Source organism: Pezoporus flaviventris, unplaced genomic scaffold (genome assembly GCF_033815535.1).
Source record: "Pezoporus flaviventris isolate CSIRO_AGI_PZ_B2104156 unplaced genomic scaffold, CSIRO_AGI_Pfla_v1 ptg000007l, whole genome shotgun sequence".
In the NCBI taxonomy this organism is placed as follows: domain Eukaryota; kingdom Metazoa; phylum Chordata; class Aves; order Psittaciformes; family Psittacidae; genus Pezoporus; species Pezoporus flaviventris.
In genome coordinates this window covers 3,062,982-3,082,068 of record NW_026892555.1, presented here as the reverse complement: position 1 = coordinate 3,082,068, position 19,087 = coordinate 3,062,982, and the positions used below count along the sequence as shown (strand labels likewise).

The window sequence follows — 19,087 nt, the reverse complement described above, 5'->3', positions numbered from 1 at the left end:
GAGTGCAAGAGCAAGGAAAAAAAGAAATGCACACACAATATGAGGGGGAGTTTGATCTCCTGAGGTGCTTTATGAGATGTGAACCAGTCCTGGGGAGAAGTGACTCCCGACCACCTTCTGAGTGAGTCCCTCTGCATTTTCACTCACAAAAAGGACACTCTCACCAATCTGTCTTCGCCTGGTGGATGTGAGAATATCTCCCAATTGCTGCAACAAAGCAAATCAGAAAGTGTGAACTCTGCAAACTCGGAATCCAGGCTGAAAGATTTTCATACAAAATCAACAATATTGGTGCACAAAACCAGCAAACACATGTGAAAAACACCTGATCAACTACTATATGGGTTCAAACTGAAACAGGGGAAGTTCAGGTTAGACATAAGGAAGAAGTTCTTAACTGTGAGGATGGTGAGGAGCTGGCACGGCTCCCAAGGAAGCTGTGAATGCTCCATCCCTGGCAGTGTTCAAGGCCAGGGTGGACAGAGCCTTGGGTGCCCTGGTTTAGTGTGAGGTGTCCTTGTCCATGGCAGGGGGTTGGAACTGGATGATCTTAAGGTCCTTTCCAACCCAAACCATCCCATGATTCTATGATTCTATTTCACCATTTAAGAGAGAAAAAAGGGACAACGATCTCTGTGCCAGCCAGCAATGTGACTCGCTGACCCTTAGTTTGGCAATGACACACATTGTCTTTGTTATCCAACAAAATCCAAGGTCCTCAAATTTTTCAAGTTGCACAAGGCTGCATTTAAGTGCTGCTGAGGCCAAGGAGGTTTAAGCACATGGCTCTGCTGAATCAGAGCCTCAGCCTGTAAATATTTGTTAACTTGGTCCAAGAACACAGGGAACGCAAATCCTATGGATCCAATGAGTGGCTGGTGCACAAGTCAAGGCACTCGACCCTTTCTGCTTTTAACCAGAAATAGGACTTCAAACAACCATTCAAATATCTGCCCTTTGTTAATCTTTTCAGGGTAATTATTAGCCCAATAAGCCAGCACCTCATATGGCTGCCTATGAACACAGTATTATCCATTCCATTTACAATGGAAGAAAGCAGAGAAAAACTCCCAAGAGCATTCAAATTGTGTACTTAAGATAAAGGCCCCAAAAATCAAAGGTCTTTACTCACATCTATCTGGGACCATATTTTCAATGTCAGCTCCTCAAATAATGACACATAGAAATGAGTCCAAATGACTTACAGAAGAAACAGACCTGAGTCAAAGCTCATGAGGTAGCTCATGGGTTTCAGCTCCCATTATCCAATTTGGTTTGGGTACCACCTAAACATCCATTGCAAACTGAAAGGGTAGTTGGACATTTTGCTCGACTGCTGTTCATTTGGAGTGCACATTGCCTATGGTGTTTGATCCAAGTCTAGGAAACCACGTTCGGTACATTACTACTAATAAGTACCCATTGGGAGACAGCTCCTAACTCCCCAGCCTTTGCACTCCATGAGGAATACTTTATCTCAGATGGTGAGATGTGTGGCTTCAGTGAAAGTAATGTGTTCTCAAGGTGGTGTGGGGTTCCTCTTGGAGGATCTTTGGAAGAGCAGTCTCACTTGTGCATCCTTCTAGGACCCCTGATCTGGAGACAGATAGACTGCTCAACAGCCAGCATCCAGTATCCAGGAGTAATTGCTTGGGCTGGTCCTGACCGATTTCATCCAGGGAGGGTTTGGTCCAGCAGCTCTAAAGGCAGCAGCAAAGTTACTTCAGGAAGAAGCTCCTGTAGCTGCTTGCTCCTGGCACTCAGCATGGGGCTGAGGGACAGGGATGTAGTGAGTCTATAGTGAGTCTTTGACAGTGCTGGGCAATATTTCCTCTGGTCCTGGGGCACTCGCAGATGAGATGGGACATTCCCAGCTTGCTAAACTTGTCTTCTTTACCTCCAAGGTAACAGTGCCTCCAATACCATATGGTGAGACCTTACAGAGATATGTGCTGCCTTGGTTCTCTCAGAGCTGAGACACAACAATAATCCTGGTACGCACAGGGTCCTTCCACCATCCCTAGCAAATCTGCTCTCCTCCAGGTTCCAAGAGACCCTTGTATAGAGCAGAACACAGACATGAGGGAGCATCTATGCCTGCAGACATGAGGGAGTGAGTCAGGCTGCTCCAATAGAGGAGAACTGATTTACCAGCAGAGCAGTGGATGAGTCAAGGATGTACAATACCCCAAGTCTCCAGACTTCACCAGCTCTGCATCCATACCCTCACCTACTGCCTCCTCCTACAACTAACAGTGATGTTTGCGTCCCCAGGTTGCTAGTAGGATCTGAAATGCCTCCACAAGCTTCCAGCTCTGAGTTAGGTGTCCCTGCATGCAACCGGGCATCCCTATGAAACCGCATCTTGCAGCTCTTCCTTTCCTCCTCTCTCCAGCATGCATCCCACCTCACCTGAGCCCAAACTGAAGCTTGCATCTTCCTACATCCTCTCTCAGTTTTTAGTTCCCTTGCAAGGAAACCTGATGCAATGGGAAATGCAGCACAAACCAAAAGCACAACTGCAGAAGGCTGTGAAGAAACTCCCCGGTGAGGTCCATGCTTCCCTTTCAGGGGTGCAGAGCTGACAAACAGTTGTGAGTCTGTTCTGTTCCTCAGAAGGGGATGAATTCACAACTCATCCATCCCAGCCAGCAACAGGGCTGGGTTCAGAGCAGCCTGTGTAGGTCTGCAGAGCAGACACTGTTCTCCATCACCCCTGGGGGCTGGCGGTCCCCAAAACCAGTGATGGTTTATGGTCTCCCAATAGTGCCAGTAGCCAAGCAGGGTTGCAAGACACCAGGGAAAGCTTTGCAAACGCAGCAGGGATGCTCTTGGCAGAGCTTTTACACCACACCCCAGCTTCTTCCCCTTGTTTTCTTTAAAGAAGCAAGATTTATGTGAATCATCCCAGGCAGCTTCAACCCCAGCGATGCTGAGTAGAAGAGCCCTCAAGGACATTATGTTCCCTCCAGATTTGCAGGGCAAAAGCAGCCACTGCCCTTGGGCAGTAGCACTGAGGGGGCCCTCCCTGTGTTTGGCAGGATGCAGGGCAGAGCCTCGCTGAAATCATGGGTGAAAAATGGGATGAGCTGTGTCTATGGGAGCCCCTTTACACTGGTGCCTGCCTCTGCCCATCCAACCCTGACATAAAAGGTCCCAAACCAGCAGCTCTCCCAGGTGGAAATGTGCAGAGGTGGCATTTTGGGTCATCAGGGCCTTACCCTGGGTGGGGACACTGGGGCAAGGGCATGGATGCACAGTGAGCAGGAGACATTGGGATGGGTTGGGATGGGTGGCAAAGCGGACCACAGCTTTGGGCATGATGTGCCACCCAGCTGATGCATCAGTCTGCAGGCATGGTCTGTCCCCTTGTACTGTGGAGAAGAAGGATGGCAGAAAGACCAGACAACCCTGTATTCTGCCATTGTCCTGCTCCAAATCTCCTTGGCTTCACCCCCCTCTTCTTGATGTTCCTAGTCCCTTTCCACTAGTGTGTTACACTAGCGCTAGGGCTTGCACTGACATACCCCAGCTCTTGGTTCTGGCGTCTCCATGCAGCCTCATGCGTGGCACACTAGCATTAAAACCCCTTCCCAGTCTCTGTGCTGGGCTGGGCTATAGAGGGATGGAAACCAGGAATCACCTCTCCTGGCTGTCCACAGCACAACACGCATTTCCACAAATCCCAGCTGCAACGGCCTGTTTTGTAGGGGACACATGAGGGGGATGGCTCTTCACCCAAGCTGTCTGCCCAAAGCAGTGGTTGGTGTAGGGTCCCAGGCCAGTTAGCCCTGCATGTTCGTGCTGGCCAATGTGTTTGAACCTCTCCATGGCCAAACAGGGAAGGCCTCATGGCACCTCCTTCCACCATCAGCAGCACAGGAAGGCCAGGATATCCTCTGCTTCCCAACAGGAGTGCACAAAGCAAATGCCCCATTCACTTAGTCCATCAGATGGGGCTGCACACACAGGCATCGTGTTCATTCCCCATCCTGGAGGGATGGCTTATTGCCACAAGAGATGATAGGACTGGCAAGGCTGGCTGTGTGTGATGGGAGGAAGAGAATTGAAAGGGCAGGATGCTTGGATTCATCCTGCAGGGTTGTCATCTCCCCTCCGGATTTATCACCCACTGCTAATTAGAGGCAGCCAGCTCTGTCTGATGTGGACAGGCCCTGGCTGTGTGCTCGCAGGCAGGGAGGACACAGCTCTCCAGGTCCAGGAGAAGGGCTCTTGGATGCTGAAACTCAGCTCGTGTCCTCAGGAGCTCTCAGGCTTAGTGGGGGGAAATGCAGAGGGCAGCAAAAGAAAAGCAAGCACAGACTGAGCCAAGCTTTTCTTCTGGCAGCTGGCACCAGACATTCACAGGGGGATTATTTCCTTTTCTTTTCCTCCTGAAGTGGCACAAATGGGTCCTGGAGGAGAGAAGATGATTTAAACCCCGTGGTCCTTCCAATGTGCTCAACCCTGAAGGGCTGTGGATGCTTTCCAACCTTCGCTCTCTGCCCTATATGCCAGGATCCCATCCCTATATACCAGAAACTGCAGATCCCACCCTGCACCGCAGCTCACACTGGTGTCATTCCCACCCAGGGCCCCTTTCCCTGGATGAAGGCAGAGGAAGCCAGCCACACTGCCCCGAGGATCCCCCCCATTATCATCCTGGGGACACTCAATGACACAGCCGGGATTGCGACCGCCTGAGCCGCAATCTCGGATGCGATACAGGGAGTGGGAAGGACCCGCGGCGCAGTTTGGTTTGGCAGCCCCTGACAGACAATGAAAGGTCAGGCTGCAGAGGAGCTTGTTTTGTGCTCTTTTATTTCCCTGGCTTCTGTTCAAGGCTGCGTCCTTAAGGACGGGGATTCTCTATGCTGGTGGCTGAGAGCATGGGTGGGCAGCTGGCTCTTTGTGCTGGCGGGGTTTGTAGCATGCAAATGCTTTATGCTAGCACAGGCTGCGAGAGGAAAAGACTGGGGTGGGTGTGAGCTCAGAGCAAGAAGGTGATGGAACTGAGCATCGGGATATGGCTTTGTACCAGGTCCTTTTCTCTTTTACACTGGAGTTTAAGGCATTTCCAGGGGACCCAGTGGATCAGGGATTCAAACGTGTGTTGTGGATTAAGCTGCACACATGGGATAAAATAAGGGTAGCTCCTTTTCAAACAGAGCCTAGGATGGGGCAACCTGAGGGTCCGTATGGAAGCAGTCAGGTAGGGTTTGATGGTGTGGTCTCAGCAGATCATAGAATCATAGAATAGTTAGGGTTGGAAAGGACCTTAAGATCATCAGGTTCCAAGCCCCCTGCCATGGGCAGGGACACCTTACGCTAAATCATATCACCCAAGGCCTCATCCAGCCTGGTCTTGAACACTGCCAGGGATAGAGCATTCACAACCTCCCTGGGCAACCCATTCCAGTGCCTCAGCACCCTAGCAGGAAAGAATTTCCTCCTTATATCCAGTCTAAACTTCCCCTGTTTAAGTTTTAACCCGTTACCCCTTGTCCTGTCACTACAGTCTCTAATGAAGAGTCCCTCCCTAGCATCCCTATAGGCCCCCTTCAGATACTGGAAGCTGCTCTGAGGTCTCCACGCAGCTTCTCTTCTCCAGGTTGAACAGCCCCAACTTTCTCAGCCTGGCTCCATACAGGAGGTGCTCCAGTCCCTGATCATCCTCGTGGCCTCCTCTGGACTTGTTCCAACAGTTCCATGTCCTTTTTATGTTGAGGACACCAGAACTGCACACAATACTCCAGGTGAGGTCTCACAAGAGCAGAGTAGAGGGGCAGGATCACCTCCTTCGCCCTGCTGGTCACGCTCTTTTTTGATGCAGCCCAGGATACGGTTGGCTTTCTGGGCTGCAAGCGCACACTGAAGCCGGCTCATGTTCATTTTCTCATCAACCAGCACCCCCAAGTCCTTCTCCACAGGGCTGCTCTGAATCTCTTCTCTGCCCACCCTGTAGCTGTGCCTGGGACTGCTCTGACCCAGCTGTAGGATCTTGCACTTGGCATGGTTAAACTTCATGAGGTTGGCATCAGCCCACCTCACAAGCGTGTCGAGGTCCCTCTGGATGGCATTCCTTCCCTCCAGGGTATCAACCGAACCACACAGCTTGGTGTCATCAGCAAACTTGCTGAGGGCGCACTCAATCCCACTGTCCATGTCACCGACAAAGATGTTGAACAAGATCGGTCCCAACACTGATCCCCGAGGGACACCACTCATTACTGGTCTCCAGCTGGACATTGAGCCATTGACCACAACTCTTTGTGTGCGGCCAGCCAGCCAGTTCTTTATCCACCGAGTGGTCCTTCCATCAAATTGATGTCTCTCCAATGTAGAGACAAGGATGTTGTGTGGGACGGTGTCGAACGCTTTGCACAAGTCCAGGTAGGTGACATCAACTGCTCTACCCCTGTCCATCAGTTCTGTAGACCCATCATAGAAGGCCACCACATTGGTCAGGCAGGATTTCCCCTTAGTGAAGCCATGCTGGCTGTCACCAAGCACCTTGTTGATTTTCATGTGCCTTAGCACTCCTTCCAGGAGAATCTGCTCCAAGATTTTGCCAGGCACAGAGGTGAGACTGACTGGCCTGTAATTCCCCGGGTCATCCATTTTCCCCTTCTTGAAAATGGGGGTTATATTTCCCTTTTTCCAGTCATCGGGAACTTCACCTGACTGCCAGGATTTCTCAAATATGATGGCCAGGGGCTGAGCAACTTCATTTGCCAGCTCCTTCAGGACCCACAGATGGATCTCATCAGGACCCATGGACTTGTGCACGTTCAGATTTTTAAGATGGTCTCGAACCAGTTCCTCTCCTACAGTGGGTCCAAGGTCTTCATTCTCACAGTCCCCGCATCTGCCTTCCAAGACTTGGGTGGTTTGGTCAGAGCCTTTGCCAGTGAAGACCGAGGCAAAGAAGTCATTCAGAACCTCAGCCTTCTCCAAATCCTGTGTAGCCAGTTCTCCCGAGAGCTTCCTGAGGGAGCCTACATTCTCCCTAGCCTGTTTTTTATTTGCTATGTACTTGTAGAATCCCTTCCTGTTATCTTTAATACCTCTAGCTAAGTTTAATTCTACTTCACCCCTTGATTTTGGTATGGGTTTGATGTTCTAGAAATGGTGCCGTTGCTTCCTAAACTTCTCAGGGCAGGGACAGCCTCACACCCAGCCTGATCCCTGCTGTCCTGCAGGGACAAGGACCTCAACATGCTGCTCTCACACACAAAGAGGGTTGCAGGATCACCATCACTGTGCATCTCCAGCAGCTCAGAGAGGTGAGTTAAGCTCCTTGGGGTATCCTGCCGGGCTCCATGCAACCACTTCCTCCCCTTGGCCACAGCACAAGGCCATAGGGAGATGCAGTGAGTCCATGTGGACTTAGAAGCTGTCATTACATCTATCATCTACCTGAGCTTTAGAATGCAACAAGGAAACTGGTTGTTGGATGTACAGCAGCTATTTCAGGCTCAATCAAAGCAAGATTAGAGCTTGGTTCTTTGGAAGATGGAAAGGCTTTGATGCATGGGCCAACATCTTCTTCTGGTCACCAGTACCCATACTAATATTGTTCTAAGCCTCAGGAGCCTGTTGAGCAGCTCAACTGCCTTTGTAGGCCAGACATATCGAGGGGTGATGTCAGGCTAATAATAACAGGCTGATGGTTAATAATAACAGTCTGATCTCTAATCTGATTCATGAAAGCGTAAAGAAGAGAAATAATAAATGCCAGTCAATGTGGTTTTATGGAAAAGGGGTCTTGTACCAACTTGATTTCATTCTGTTAGATCTTAAAATTGGTTCATAAACATAACTGCATATGCAACGTGCTTGTAAAGGGTGAGATTTGTACAGCGTGGCATTCCAGTGGGGAGAAAAAAGCACCACACATCAGTCGAGCACATGTTGAATGAGCTAAGAGTTGGCTGAATGACAGATCTCAAGAAGTGGTGATCAATGGGGAATTGCTAGTGACTGGATCTGTTTCTTCAGTGGAAAATCCTAGGCCCAAAGCCATGCAGCCTTCCCCACCCGTGAGCTGGAAATGAAGGCAAAATAGCTCCTGAAGAAGCTGAGAGAGGAGAAAAAGGAGGTGGATGAGGACAGACACAGGGACTGGTCAGTCCTTCTTGGTATGAAGCTGTTTGCATTCAGACTTATTCATTCCATTCCATTTAGCCCATCAAGATGGAAAAGGACCCCACTGGTGGGCTTAGGGATGGAAGTGCAATGCGCTGGAGCTCAACCTTTTCATGGTATGACATGCATGGTGACAGCTGAGGGAGCGAGAGACATCTCTCTGCAGGGCTTTGCATTTGGCAAACGTGCATCCCATAACAGAAACATTCCCAATAGGAAACAGGTGACAGGTTGAGTGAGGGGTGCGTGTAGGGAAGTGATTTAACTGCTTTACATGCAGTCTGAAATCAGGGACAACATACAGTCCTTGTGTTCACACTGTAGAGAGAATACTGGAGCATGCAGTCTGGACATTATACCCTCTACAGCTATGGATACCTTAACCCTAACAGAAGGAGCTGGAGTTGGTCCATAAGGAGCTGGAGAACACAGTTGCAGTGCCAGGTGAATGAATGTGCCCCAAGGGGAGCATCTCTCTGGAGTCTTTTTCAGTGACCCAGTGTTACACCCTATGAGATACTCTTTTCTTCTCTGGGAGCATCATGAGACTACAAGATAATGCAGGCTGGAAGGGATCTCAGGAGGTCTCCTGCTCAAAGCACGGTCAGCAATGGGGGTCAGTCCTGTTGCTTATGGCTTTGTCCTGAAACCCTCTTGGGATGGAGACTGCAGGGAGAAGAAATTGAGGAGCTGCAAGCAGGACTCAGTTTCACTTCCCAAGCCTGTCATTTGGCTGGGATAGTTGCAGACATAGAATCATAGAATCATGGAATGGTTTGGGTTGGAAAGGACCTGAAGATCATCCAGTTCCAGCCCCCTGCTTTGGAGTGCTGAGCATCCATGCCTTGAACCATGCACCCAAAACGCGTCTGCCCACCCATCTCTGTCACCCACAGCCACCTGAGTGCTGCAAAAACAAGCTGGTGCTGTTTGCTTTAAAGATCAGAGCTCATTTAAATGCATTGCTTCTCCCTGTCTCTACCTGATACCCAGACGAGATGCCCCGGCTGAGGTGCGTCAGTCCCTGGCTGCAGCCGGTTATCTCTGCCAGGCGGAGGCAGCTCTCGCATCCTGCTTCTCCCATCAGGTCTGTAATCATCTCCCACCCCCAGTCCTTGGATCGAGCCCCATCTTGGCTGTGACACGTCCCTGGAGGCTGCCTGGTTGCTGCGGGAGATGATGCTCTGCTCCGTGAGCCCCAAGGGAGATGTTGCAATAGAAACCAGCACCTGCAGCCAGGGAAGGGCATTTTCCAAGCCAGGGAGCTCCCTGCCTGCCTGCAGCACATAGAGCTCTCCAACGGGGTGCAGGAGAAGCCGACGGTTGATTTTCTTCCCTCCTTTTCCTTTTTCTCCTTAAGGATGCGCTGACACAGCTCCAGGTGGCTGCTTGGCATCTTCCCCCTCTGCTGCTGACGCCGGCAGCGAGTGACTCAGCCCATTCCAGGCTCTGTGCGAGCCTCTTCCCCTCCTGCCCCTCAAGTACTTGTTCTCTCCAACGCTTAAAGCAAATTCCTGCCCAATGAGCAGCTCCTTGCTGTGGTCACGGCACGGAGAGCCCCTGTTCTGAGCCATGGGGATGGTCATGCAAGTCTGGGTGAGGAGTTTCGCCTTCTCCCCTCCTTGCCCTGCTTGCAGGGAAAGCTCCCAGGACAAAACCCACCCCTGGCAATCGCATTGCTGCGCCTTTGCCAAGCAGAGCCTCATTCCCCGCTTGACTTTTCAGCTGCGTTTGTTGAAAACATCTTAATTTTCTTCCCAACCCAAGCTCTGCCCTACATTTTCATACCTACAAGCATGGGAGTTTCCAGATACCACAGTGCGAGCAGGGCAGCACCTCCTCTGCCTCCTGCCCAGACCCATAGGATCCCATAGTTGCTGAGACCTTTATGCCTGCAGCCTCCCATCACTGCACATCCTATCCCTGATGGTCCATATGTCCCTGGTCACGGAGGGGAGCTGGAAGATCCCTTGAAGACTGCATCTCAGGTGGAGATGTTGCAAAAGGGCTGATCCCAAGTAGGAGCAGTGATGAGAGCTGTGCCCAACAAGAGCTGGTGCTGGCTGTGGCAGCCTGCAGCGGTCCAAAACAAGCAAGGGAAGGCTTCATCACACAGCAAATAGGGAGCAAGGTGGCCCTCACAAAGTGCTGTTATCCAGTCCCATGAGCCTGGACCATTGCTGGTCCAGACTTTACTGAAGACCATTGAAGGCCCTGCAACCTCTGCCTCTGTCTCTGCAGAGCAGAGAGGTGAGTTGTTAATATTGGCAGGGTCAGCTCTGAGCCATGGGTCATCTCCCAAGGCTTTGGGCGTCTGCAGCATGGATGTCTCTATGTGAGCTGAGCATCTGGGGCCCCTCTGTGGAGGTGGAGCTCTGAAAGAAGTGTCCATGCCAGGATGAGATTGGTCCCTCCTGAATCTCCAGTTAACTCTTCACTTGATCCCTGCTGACTGGAAGGGGGAGCCAGGGATGAGACCACACTGTGGACACCCACTTTGAGTGGATCTCACTGATTTTGGCATTGGCAGGACTGAAGGCACTGCAATGCGTGGCCATGATGGTAGGTACCCACCTCAAACGGGTATGGGCTAAGGCACCGCAGACCGTGGCACTCATTCAGAAGACACCTGAGAGCCCAACTTAGACCTTTCCATAAATCCCAAATCATGGACTTTCACAGTGCTTCTCTTAGGGAAGGCAAGGACTTGCTCATGGAGCAGCATCAGCCTAACACAGGGATTCAGGATGCACAGGGGTGCACGTTTCTGGTGACGGAGATCCAGGAGGAATGTGGGCAGGTAGGAGGCAGCGTGTCCGGGCAGGAGAGAGCGCGGGTGTTGCTCCAGTGCTCAGAAGTCCCCCTGGCCTCCTCGCTGAGAGGTGAGGCAGCAATTAGTCTGATTGGAGCCCCGCTCGCTCATTGCACAACCATGGAGGCTGTGCCCCTCGCAGCTGTGCGGTTCAAAGCCTGTGAGGAGATAAGGATCTGCCTTGGGGAGCTCTAGGGCAATCCAAGGACAGCGCTGGCCATGCTGTCCTACTGCAGCATCACCCTTTTCCAAGCTGGTATCTCACTTAAAAGCCTTCCTGAGCCTACAGCAGCACGAGGGGAGTTTCCTCCCCACTTCCCTGCTTATCCCACCCAACCCTTTGCAGTTATTCCAGAGCTCACACAGTTAACATCAGCTTTTCCTGCTAACCAGCCTGTTCATGCAAGCTCCTGCTCCTCAGCCTCCATGGAGACTCTGTTCTTTGCCTTGGTCATAGGAGCAGAGTTAAACCCCAACTGGTTTCATGAGGGAAGCATGTTTTGTGTCCAGTGGTGAAGCACTGAGATGTCCAATAGTAGTGTGTGTGTTATGTCTCCTCCGGGTGGACTCTTGGGTATCCGTACCATAGGGTATGGATACTTGGGTAGGCCATACCACTTAGGTCTTTCCTACAGCTGCTGTTTTCCTTGGTCTTGTAGGAATATGGTGGTGGTGTGAGCTCTCATGCTCTGCGGGGTTAAATTTAACTATGTTGGTTGAGACAGAGAGCAGCCCATAGGGAAAAGGGCTTTATGTAATCACTTGGAACCCTGGGTGCACCCTTAGAACCTGCCCTGGCACTGGGCAAATCACCCTCTGGCTTGGGCTCCACTTTATGTAATCTGGCTGCAGCCCATCCATCTAATTGCAATAGGTCCAACCCTTGCCAACCACCTCCGTTGTCTGCCTGCGAGCTCCCAGAAAAGAGGACTGGGATGACAACCATTGGGATGGGATGACACATTTGGGATGTGGGCTGAGGTCTCCAGCTAAGGGGCAGCAGCAGGACCCCAACACCCCCCTCCATGCATCCCTTTACCATCCCTTGGCCAGAGTTTGGCGCTGCCTTTGCCTCCCCATGGTAACTCCCCCATTAGCAGCACGCAGGGATGTACAAAACAGTGAACGCTGTTTATTTCGCTGCTGGAGTGTAACCACCATCATTTCATTACAACAACAAAAAGTGATTACTCAAAGGCATACAGGGCTGGTTTTTTACTCCTTTTTTACACAAGATGTAAGTAAACAGACAAGTTTCTTTCTTAAAAAGGTTATAAAGTGTCAAGATCCTATACCTCATCTGCATATTCAAAGTGATGCCATCCGATACAAAAAGCATTGGGTATAATAACTTAGCTATGGCTCAGACCAGAAGAAACAAAATACTCCCCCCCCCCCCAATAAGTCATCTGGGCTTAATCTACATACTACTAGGGTTGCCCATGGAGTTAGAAAGGAAAATATGCAGCTCTTTGTTGCACAGAAAGACACAGCAGGGAAGTGGAGAGTTCATTGGGAGATCGTTGTTGGAATGCCCCCCCATTCCCAGGAATGTCTGCAGGACCACAGCCAGCCCGTGACCCCCAACACCCTGCACAAAGAAAGCAGCAGCATTTTCCTCCCAGCAGACAGCATCCCACTGAAATCCACTGGCAAACTGCACCTTCCCAGCCCGCTGGAAGCAAAGGGGATGGAAGAGGCTGGAAACTGCATGGAAGTCACGGATCTCCCTGGGAGTTTTTCCCACTGGGACTAACAGAAACCAAACCAACCCAGGGACAAAATTAAACCAACCCCAACTCTTTCTATTGTAGATAGAGCAAGACTCTGCTTCCTCGGGTGATGTGTTACTCATAAAGGCTCCTCACCCAAAGCTCTCAGCCCAAGCACCACGGTATCAACCTCATTGCAAGACTCATTCCATGAACTTACAGATGTGAAGTCTAAATAAGCATCACCAGACCTTGGTTAAATAGAGCTGGCCATTCCCATTGCCCTCCCACTGCTCCCAACACCCGCTCCATCCCACTGGCAAACAGGGAGAACAGAAGGGACGCATGAGCCTTGTATCAGAAACGCACACGGTGCCACTGGTGAGGACACAGCTATCAGTTCCTGCTCAGATTTATACCATGATTCAGCCAGGATTCCTAAATGAGCCTACGAGCTCTTGGTTTGATGGATCGGGCACCTCTGCTTCGCCACCCCTTGGGTCTCTGGATCTCCTGCCACCAGTCTGAAGCCCTGTCCCTGTGAACTATGGAAAGATGGAAGCTTTCCATGCAGAGGGTAAGGAAGGCAGATATATGTAACACCCAGTTCGTGCCTTTGCTTCTGCAGAAAAGGGCAGGATAAGGTGGTTGGTTTGTAGCCAAAGCCAGTCTCATGTAGCCAAAGCCAGCCAATGACATGTGCCAGGACCCAATGGAGACAACCAGAGCCATAACAGAATTAGCAAATAAGTTGGCAGATTTTCAAGGCTCTCCTTTCAATATCTTGGCATCTGAGGTGAAACAGGGATCAGAGTACAAGGAGACCCCAAAACCAGCCCAAACCATGAGCCATTGGCCACTTAGGCCTTGCTCTGGTGCTGCGTGTCTACTGAGCTCCAACTTTCCCTCTTCCCCAACTATGCCATGATCTTAGTGACAGAACTTGACAGAACTTGGCTCTTTGAGGTTTATAACCCCAAACCTGGGTGGGAAACCCATCGTCAATGTTTCTGTGTCCATCTCCACACCTAGGAGGTGACAGCAAGTCCCAGGACAGGGGGAAGATGCCCGTTAAAAAAAAAGAGAAAAAAAAAGGACAATTAAACCATCATTATTTTCTCTCTTTTTGCAGTGACTCCTAAGGGGATGAAGATGCTGCTCTGCCAGCCAGGGGTGGTCAGGATTTGGCCACATGGATTGCACCAGGTCCAGAACTGGAAGCTCCGTTTTTAAGGTGGTTGGGTTGATGCTACATAAAGTGAAGGAGCACTGCAAAGCCTCCTCTCCCCTCTGTGTTCCCTCCAAACAAGCCCACCAAGCTGAGATATGAGTGTACAATCAGAGCTCAGCACTGAGCACTTCCACCATCAAACCCTGCATGGAGGAGGTGAAGAGTCCCCATGGCTCAAGGAGGCTGAATTCAAGCTCCTCTGTCCCTATCCTGACCCCAACTCAAAAGCATCATGTCTGAAGCCCTGGACCATTCGCTATGGGATGGACCCATAAGCATGGGCGAGGAAAACACTTCTTCTCCTCTTACCAGGGCAGAAACATCTCCAACCCTTCAAAGCAAGTGTTCCCAAGGCTTTATCCTCACTCTTTGCAAGTCAATGGCACAGCCTGTTGTGACCAGGAAGCTTATGGGACTGTGAAGTCTCCCAGATAACAGGGACTGGGGCTCTTCCCACCTCATTGCCAAGCCACCTCCTATTGCCCCTGGGGACAAAGCAGCACCTATTGTAGCAGCAGGAGGACATACCAAGGCAGGAAGGGGTGGTGACCACCTAACAACTGCTGTAATACAGGATCAGGCTTTTATCAGCACAATCACTCACCCTTCCCAACCAATGCAGACCCTTCAACCATGGGACACAGGACTCGACAGTCTGGAATGGGGCAGGAGAAGGCCAAAGGACCAAGGGGTGTCCCACAGTATGGAGGCTTGGACAGGCCAAGGTGTGTGGAATGACAACCTTGGAGCCGTGCATTATGGTCCCACCTCACTCAGCACCATAGCCTGTCCCATCAGACAGCCATTTCTGCTGTAGAGTGGGACTCATTCCCATTTAGAGAAGAGGAGTCACACTGGGAATGGCTCCAAGCTCCTCCTCTGCCTACGTGTGGTGGCACAAAGCCATCCCCTGCCCTTCTGCTGGTACTGTAGGTGTCTAACCAGCCTTCCTCACCCTTTATCCCAATAGATGAACCCTCTGAAGCCAATGTCTCTGGGTAACCTATGTTTTGGAAGGCACACAAACCTTTGGAGATACCCAACACAGGGCACTGAAGGCACCTCAAATTGGGCAGCCTAAAACCACGAGACACTGGGTATCTAGCCCTCCTTGTCCCCAAAACTGCAATGCTCTACAGCTGAGGGGTGAGCAGCAGCGAGCCCAAGGGACACCCAGAGAATCCACTGGGCCACAGTTGACAGTAGATGGTACCCAGTTGCGACCCAGTGCCATGGATCTCAGATGGGAGAAAGAAAGGCCAGAGGACGTGCGGAACACAGCTTATTTTCTTCAGGTTTTTTTACCTTTAATTAGCAAATTTCTTCTTATCCTCATCAAAAGAAAACCCACCCCTGCCCCTACGTGCCCATTGCTCCAGCCGCTGCAAGCGTTCAAAGGCAGAGAGTGGAAGAGATGTCTAATGTCTGGGCTAAGGGGCAGCTCTGAGTCCACCCCACCAGGGCACATACTGGGGGAGTCTGGGGTGCCATATGCTGTGTTAGAGCTGTGGAAAAGGCAGGAGCCAAGTTTGGTGATGTGCTCTTGCCAGGAGCACGCAAAATCCCCCAGGGAAGCTGCAGCACAGGCCCTTGGCCAGCAAACACAGCGGTGGAGGACACGGATGTGCTCCAAGAGGCACATCCCCATGGGTATTGCAGGCAGAATTGGGGCTTGCGCCATGGATCAGTGGTGGGGACACAGTGGAAGAGAACCCACCACTCTGTGCATTGAATCTCGAAGCTGTAAGAGCACCCAGACTTTGGAAGGCATCAGTGCTGAGCCTGCACCCTGGCAAAGTGGGTGCCTTACAGCCCTGCCATGGTCGCCTCATGCAGCAAGCCCCATGTGCAGCATCCCGGATGGCATCGAGGTAATGGGGAGATGGTGAAGTGGTAAAGGAGCCAGGAGAAAGGGAATGGTGCAGGGGGAGGACTTGGCTTATCCCTTCCCACGGCCACAAGGCCAGCACCAAGCTGAGCCCCCTTCACCTCTCCCTGCTACCATCTTCCCCCTGAGGCCATTGGGCCATCCCCACCTCTGTCCCTGCTGCTGCAGCCCTTATTTATAGAGAAGAGGTGGGAAAGGGTTTTGATGGGGGTGCTCCAGCCCTCCTGCTCCCCATCCCTTCTCAGCTGGCACCGTCCTGCCTGCATCACCCCAAACCAAGCACCCTTCGACCATCCCTCTAAGTGCAACGGGAAGGGAAAGGGAGGAGGAGGAGGAAGGCGATGAAGAACCATCATGAGCTCACTGCTAATGCCAAGAAACAAAGGAAAGCATTGCCTTCCCTCCTTGAGCTATAGCTGGAGAGAGCAGCCCTTTTCAGGGGTCCAAGATGATGGTGCTGTGGGTGCTGGCACATATTGGTGGTGCTCCATGTACCCCCCTACCCCAGCCCTGGCAGTGGGGCAGCGTGTGGGGATGCGCAGGGCTGGGCGAGGAGGTGAAGGGGCTGGGATGTGTGTGAGCGCCCGGATGTCTGTGTGCACGGGTTTTGGCAAGAGGTCATTGAGGTTACATGATGCAGCATTTGTTCTTGTGGTTATGAGGGTCCTTAAATCGGAGTCTCTGCTTTGGTCGGTATTTTTCCAAGTACGTCAGCTGCTTGCTGTTGATGGCTCCTCTGCGCTTCCTGCGGGGACAGAGGGGTCAGCGCAGTCAGTGGGGTGGCATTCCCATCCCAAACCCACCCTGCTGGGTGCTGAACCCCCCTGTCTGGAGCGGGAATGGATTTTGGAAGCTGTGGCTATGCGCATCCTCCAGGGACTGACCCCATCTTGCTCATCTACCCTCTGACTCTCAGGATATGGAGAACTGGGAAGGAAAACTGGGGTAGCTGCCAGAAGCAGGGTGCAAAGCCCCTCAGGGATGCTCCCAGCTGCTGCTACAGCCTCTTGATGCAAAGGTGCTTGATGGCAGCACCTCCCTTTTTCTCAGAGAAGCTGCAAAGCTGCCCGGTGGGAAAGGACCTGGGGGTGCTGACTGATGGAGCTGAACATGAGCAGCTCGTGCCCAGGCAGCCAAGAAGGCAAGGAGCATCCTGGCCTGTATCAACACCAGTGCGGCAGCAGGACCAGGGCAGTGGCTGTGCCTCTGCACTGGGCACTGGTGAGGCTCCACCTCAAATCCTAGGTTCAGTTCTGGGCCCCTCACTACAAGGGAGGCATTGAGGTTGGATCCAATGATCTTAAAGCTCTTTTCCAACCTAGCTGATTCTATGATTCTACGAAAAGCAACCCAGCACCCTGCAAAGTCCCTTGGACACGCCAAATCTCTCCATTGCCTTGGAGAGGGGCTGCTTTCTCCCCTGACACCGGAACACCACTTGACTTACTGTCGGATGAACTGGATGGCATCTTCATACTTCATCCCGCTCTCGATCAAGGCCAGTGCGACAAGGACGGGAGCACTGAAAGGCAACAGCAGTGGTGGTCACTCCCCAGCCATGCAGCTTGGAGAGTGACATCCCATCCTGGCACAAGGGGACATGCATGGGCTGTAATAGTGGTGCTATGGGCAGCGGTGGCTTTCAGTTCATCACTTCTTGCCATTTGGCTGCAAGCAATGGCCCAAGGAGCATTCTGGGATAACAGGGCAGCTGTTTGCTCCTTGCCTAGTGAGCAGGAGGACTTTGGAGGCAAATCTACCGGAAATATGGATGCAAATACACATGCAAAACCTGACTTATGGCAGGGGGAGTAACATAATGCAGCAGCTCTCGAAGAGCATCAGTTGCCTGTTGGAGCAGGAGGCATTTTGCAAGTATTTCCATGATGAGCTCTTAGCAAAAGGAAAACAGCGATGGCAAACAAGGAACAAAGGAACACAGGGCAACACCAAGGCACCGGGGTCTACCCCAGGGCCCAGGAGCTGGCCATAGGCAGTGCAAGTTGAAGCACAGGCTTCTCCTTGCAGACCCTGCCATCAACGCCTATTCCCACTAAGGTTTTACTGCATGCAAAACCCCTTTTCAAAGGGGAACTAGGGAAGGGAAGGAGCAGTGGACACGGCTTTCCCTCTCCTCCTTTCATGGGGAGGGTGCAATACGGGGTGCTGGGCTCTGACTCACCGCCCCAGGCCGGCCACGCAGTGCACGGCCACGCAGCAGCCGGGGTCTTCGCAGAACTTGGTCTTCAACAAGTTGAGCCAATCTTCCACTATCTTGCTGGGAGGAGGCGCTCCATCATCAAATGGCCAATCCTGCAGGGAGCAGGGAAAAGTCAGGGAAGAGAGAAATGCTCTTAAGGCCATGGATGAAAACGCAGGGATTGATTTTCACTTGGGGTGATGCTGTTTGATGCCTTTCAAGTCTAGGTCTGGGGTCCTCCTATTTCCTATGGACAGGTTCAGCCTCCAGGAGTGCCTACAGGATCTGTGACATGGTCCCCATGTCCTCCTATGTAGACCAGGGTGGCCACTGGCTGCCTCCTTCCCATTCAGTGACCACACTGAGCTTTGGGAGCTGCTGAGCCACTTTGTAGGAATTTGGGTGACATGGTTTAATGGGAGGCGTCCCTGCCCATGGCAGGAGGTTGGAACTGGGTGATTTTAAGGTCCTTCCCAATCCAAACCATTCTATGAGTCTATGAATATTTGAGCAAAGGTGTTTTGGAGATGGCTGAAATCTCAGGGTCTGATGCTGTGCTGAAATTCAGCATCTGCAACAAATGGAAGGGACAGTGAATAACCAAGTCCTGAAAGGATCCTCTGGGGGATCCCCCAACACAGCCCTATAGAGAAATGAAGGGAGACCCCTCCAAACAGGGCCATTTAAACAGCATCCTTCAGGAAAGGCTCTTAAGGAATGAAAACAAAGCCCGTCTTCTTTTGAGCTTCATCCTCAAGCGGTATGGACTCAACATCTACAATAATGTGGGTAAAACGGGTGTTGCATTAAGCATCCCCAGCCTTGGGCTCTGCTATGAGGGAAAAGGGTTCCCCTCCTTGCAGTGACTGCTGCAGCATTTTGGGGAAAGAATGGTCTCACCCCATGGGCACGGGCAGCCAGTCGAGGCTGCAAGGCTCTCCCAAAATGTGGATTTCTCTCTGGAAATGGGTCTGGAAGGAGGAGCATGGCCACTGCTTATGCAGCAGTGGGAAAGAGGGACACAGGCAAGGCAGCATCACTTGGACTGTACGCAGTATGGTGAGCCCCAGTGGGAGGGAAGCACAGGCCATAATCC

At 51.7% G+C, this 19,087-nt stretch overlaps 1 protein-coding gene across 2 annotated transcripts in view; it reads right to left on the bottom strand.

The window, feature by feature from the left end:
• Positions 1-16,412: 16,412 nt before the first annotated feature.
• Positions 16,413-19,087, bottom strand: part of PTP4A3 (protein tyrosine phosphatase 4A3) — a 43,733-nt gene continuing 41,058 nt past the window's right edge. For both annotated transcript variants that reach the window (XM_061447630.1, XM_061447631.1), the window contains exons 4-6: positions 17,974-18,104; positions 17,239-17,313; positions 16,413-16,536 (exon numbers count right to left, since the gene is read on the bottom strand). In XM_061447630.1, the coding sequence (XP_061303614.1) occupies positions 16,419-16,536; positions 17,239-17,313; positions 17,974-18,104 (324 nt within the window). In that variant the 3' untranslated portion in view covers positions 16,413-16,418. The remainder of the gene's footprint in view (positions 16,537-17,238; positions 17,314-17,973; positions 18,105-19,087) is intronic.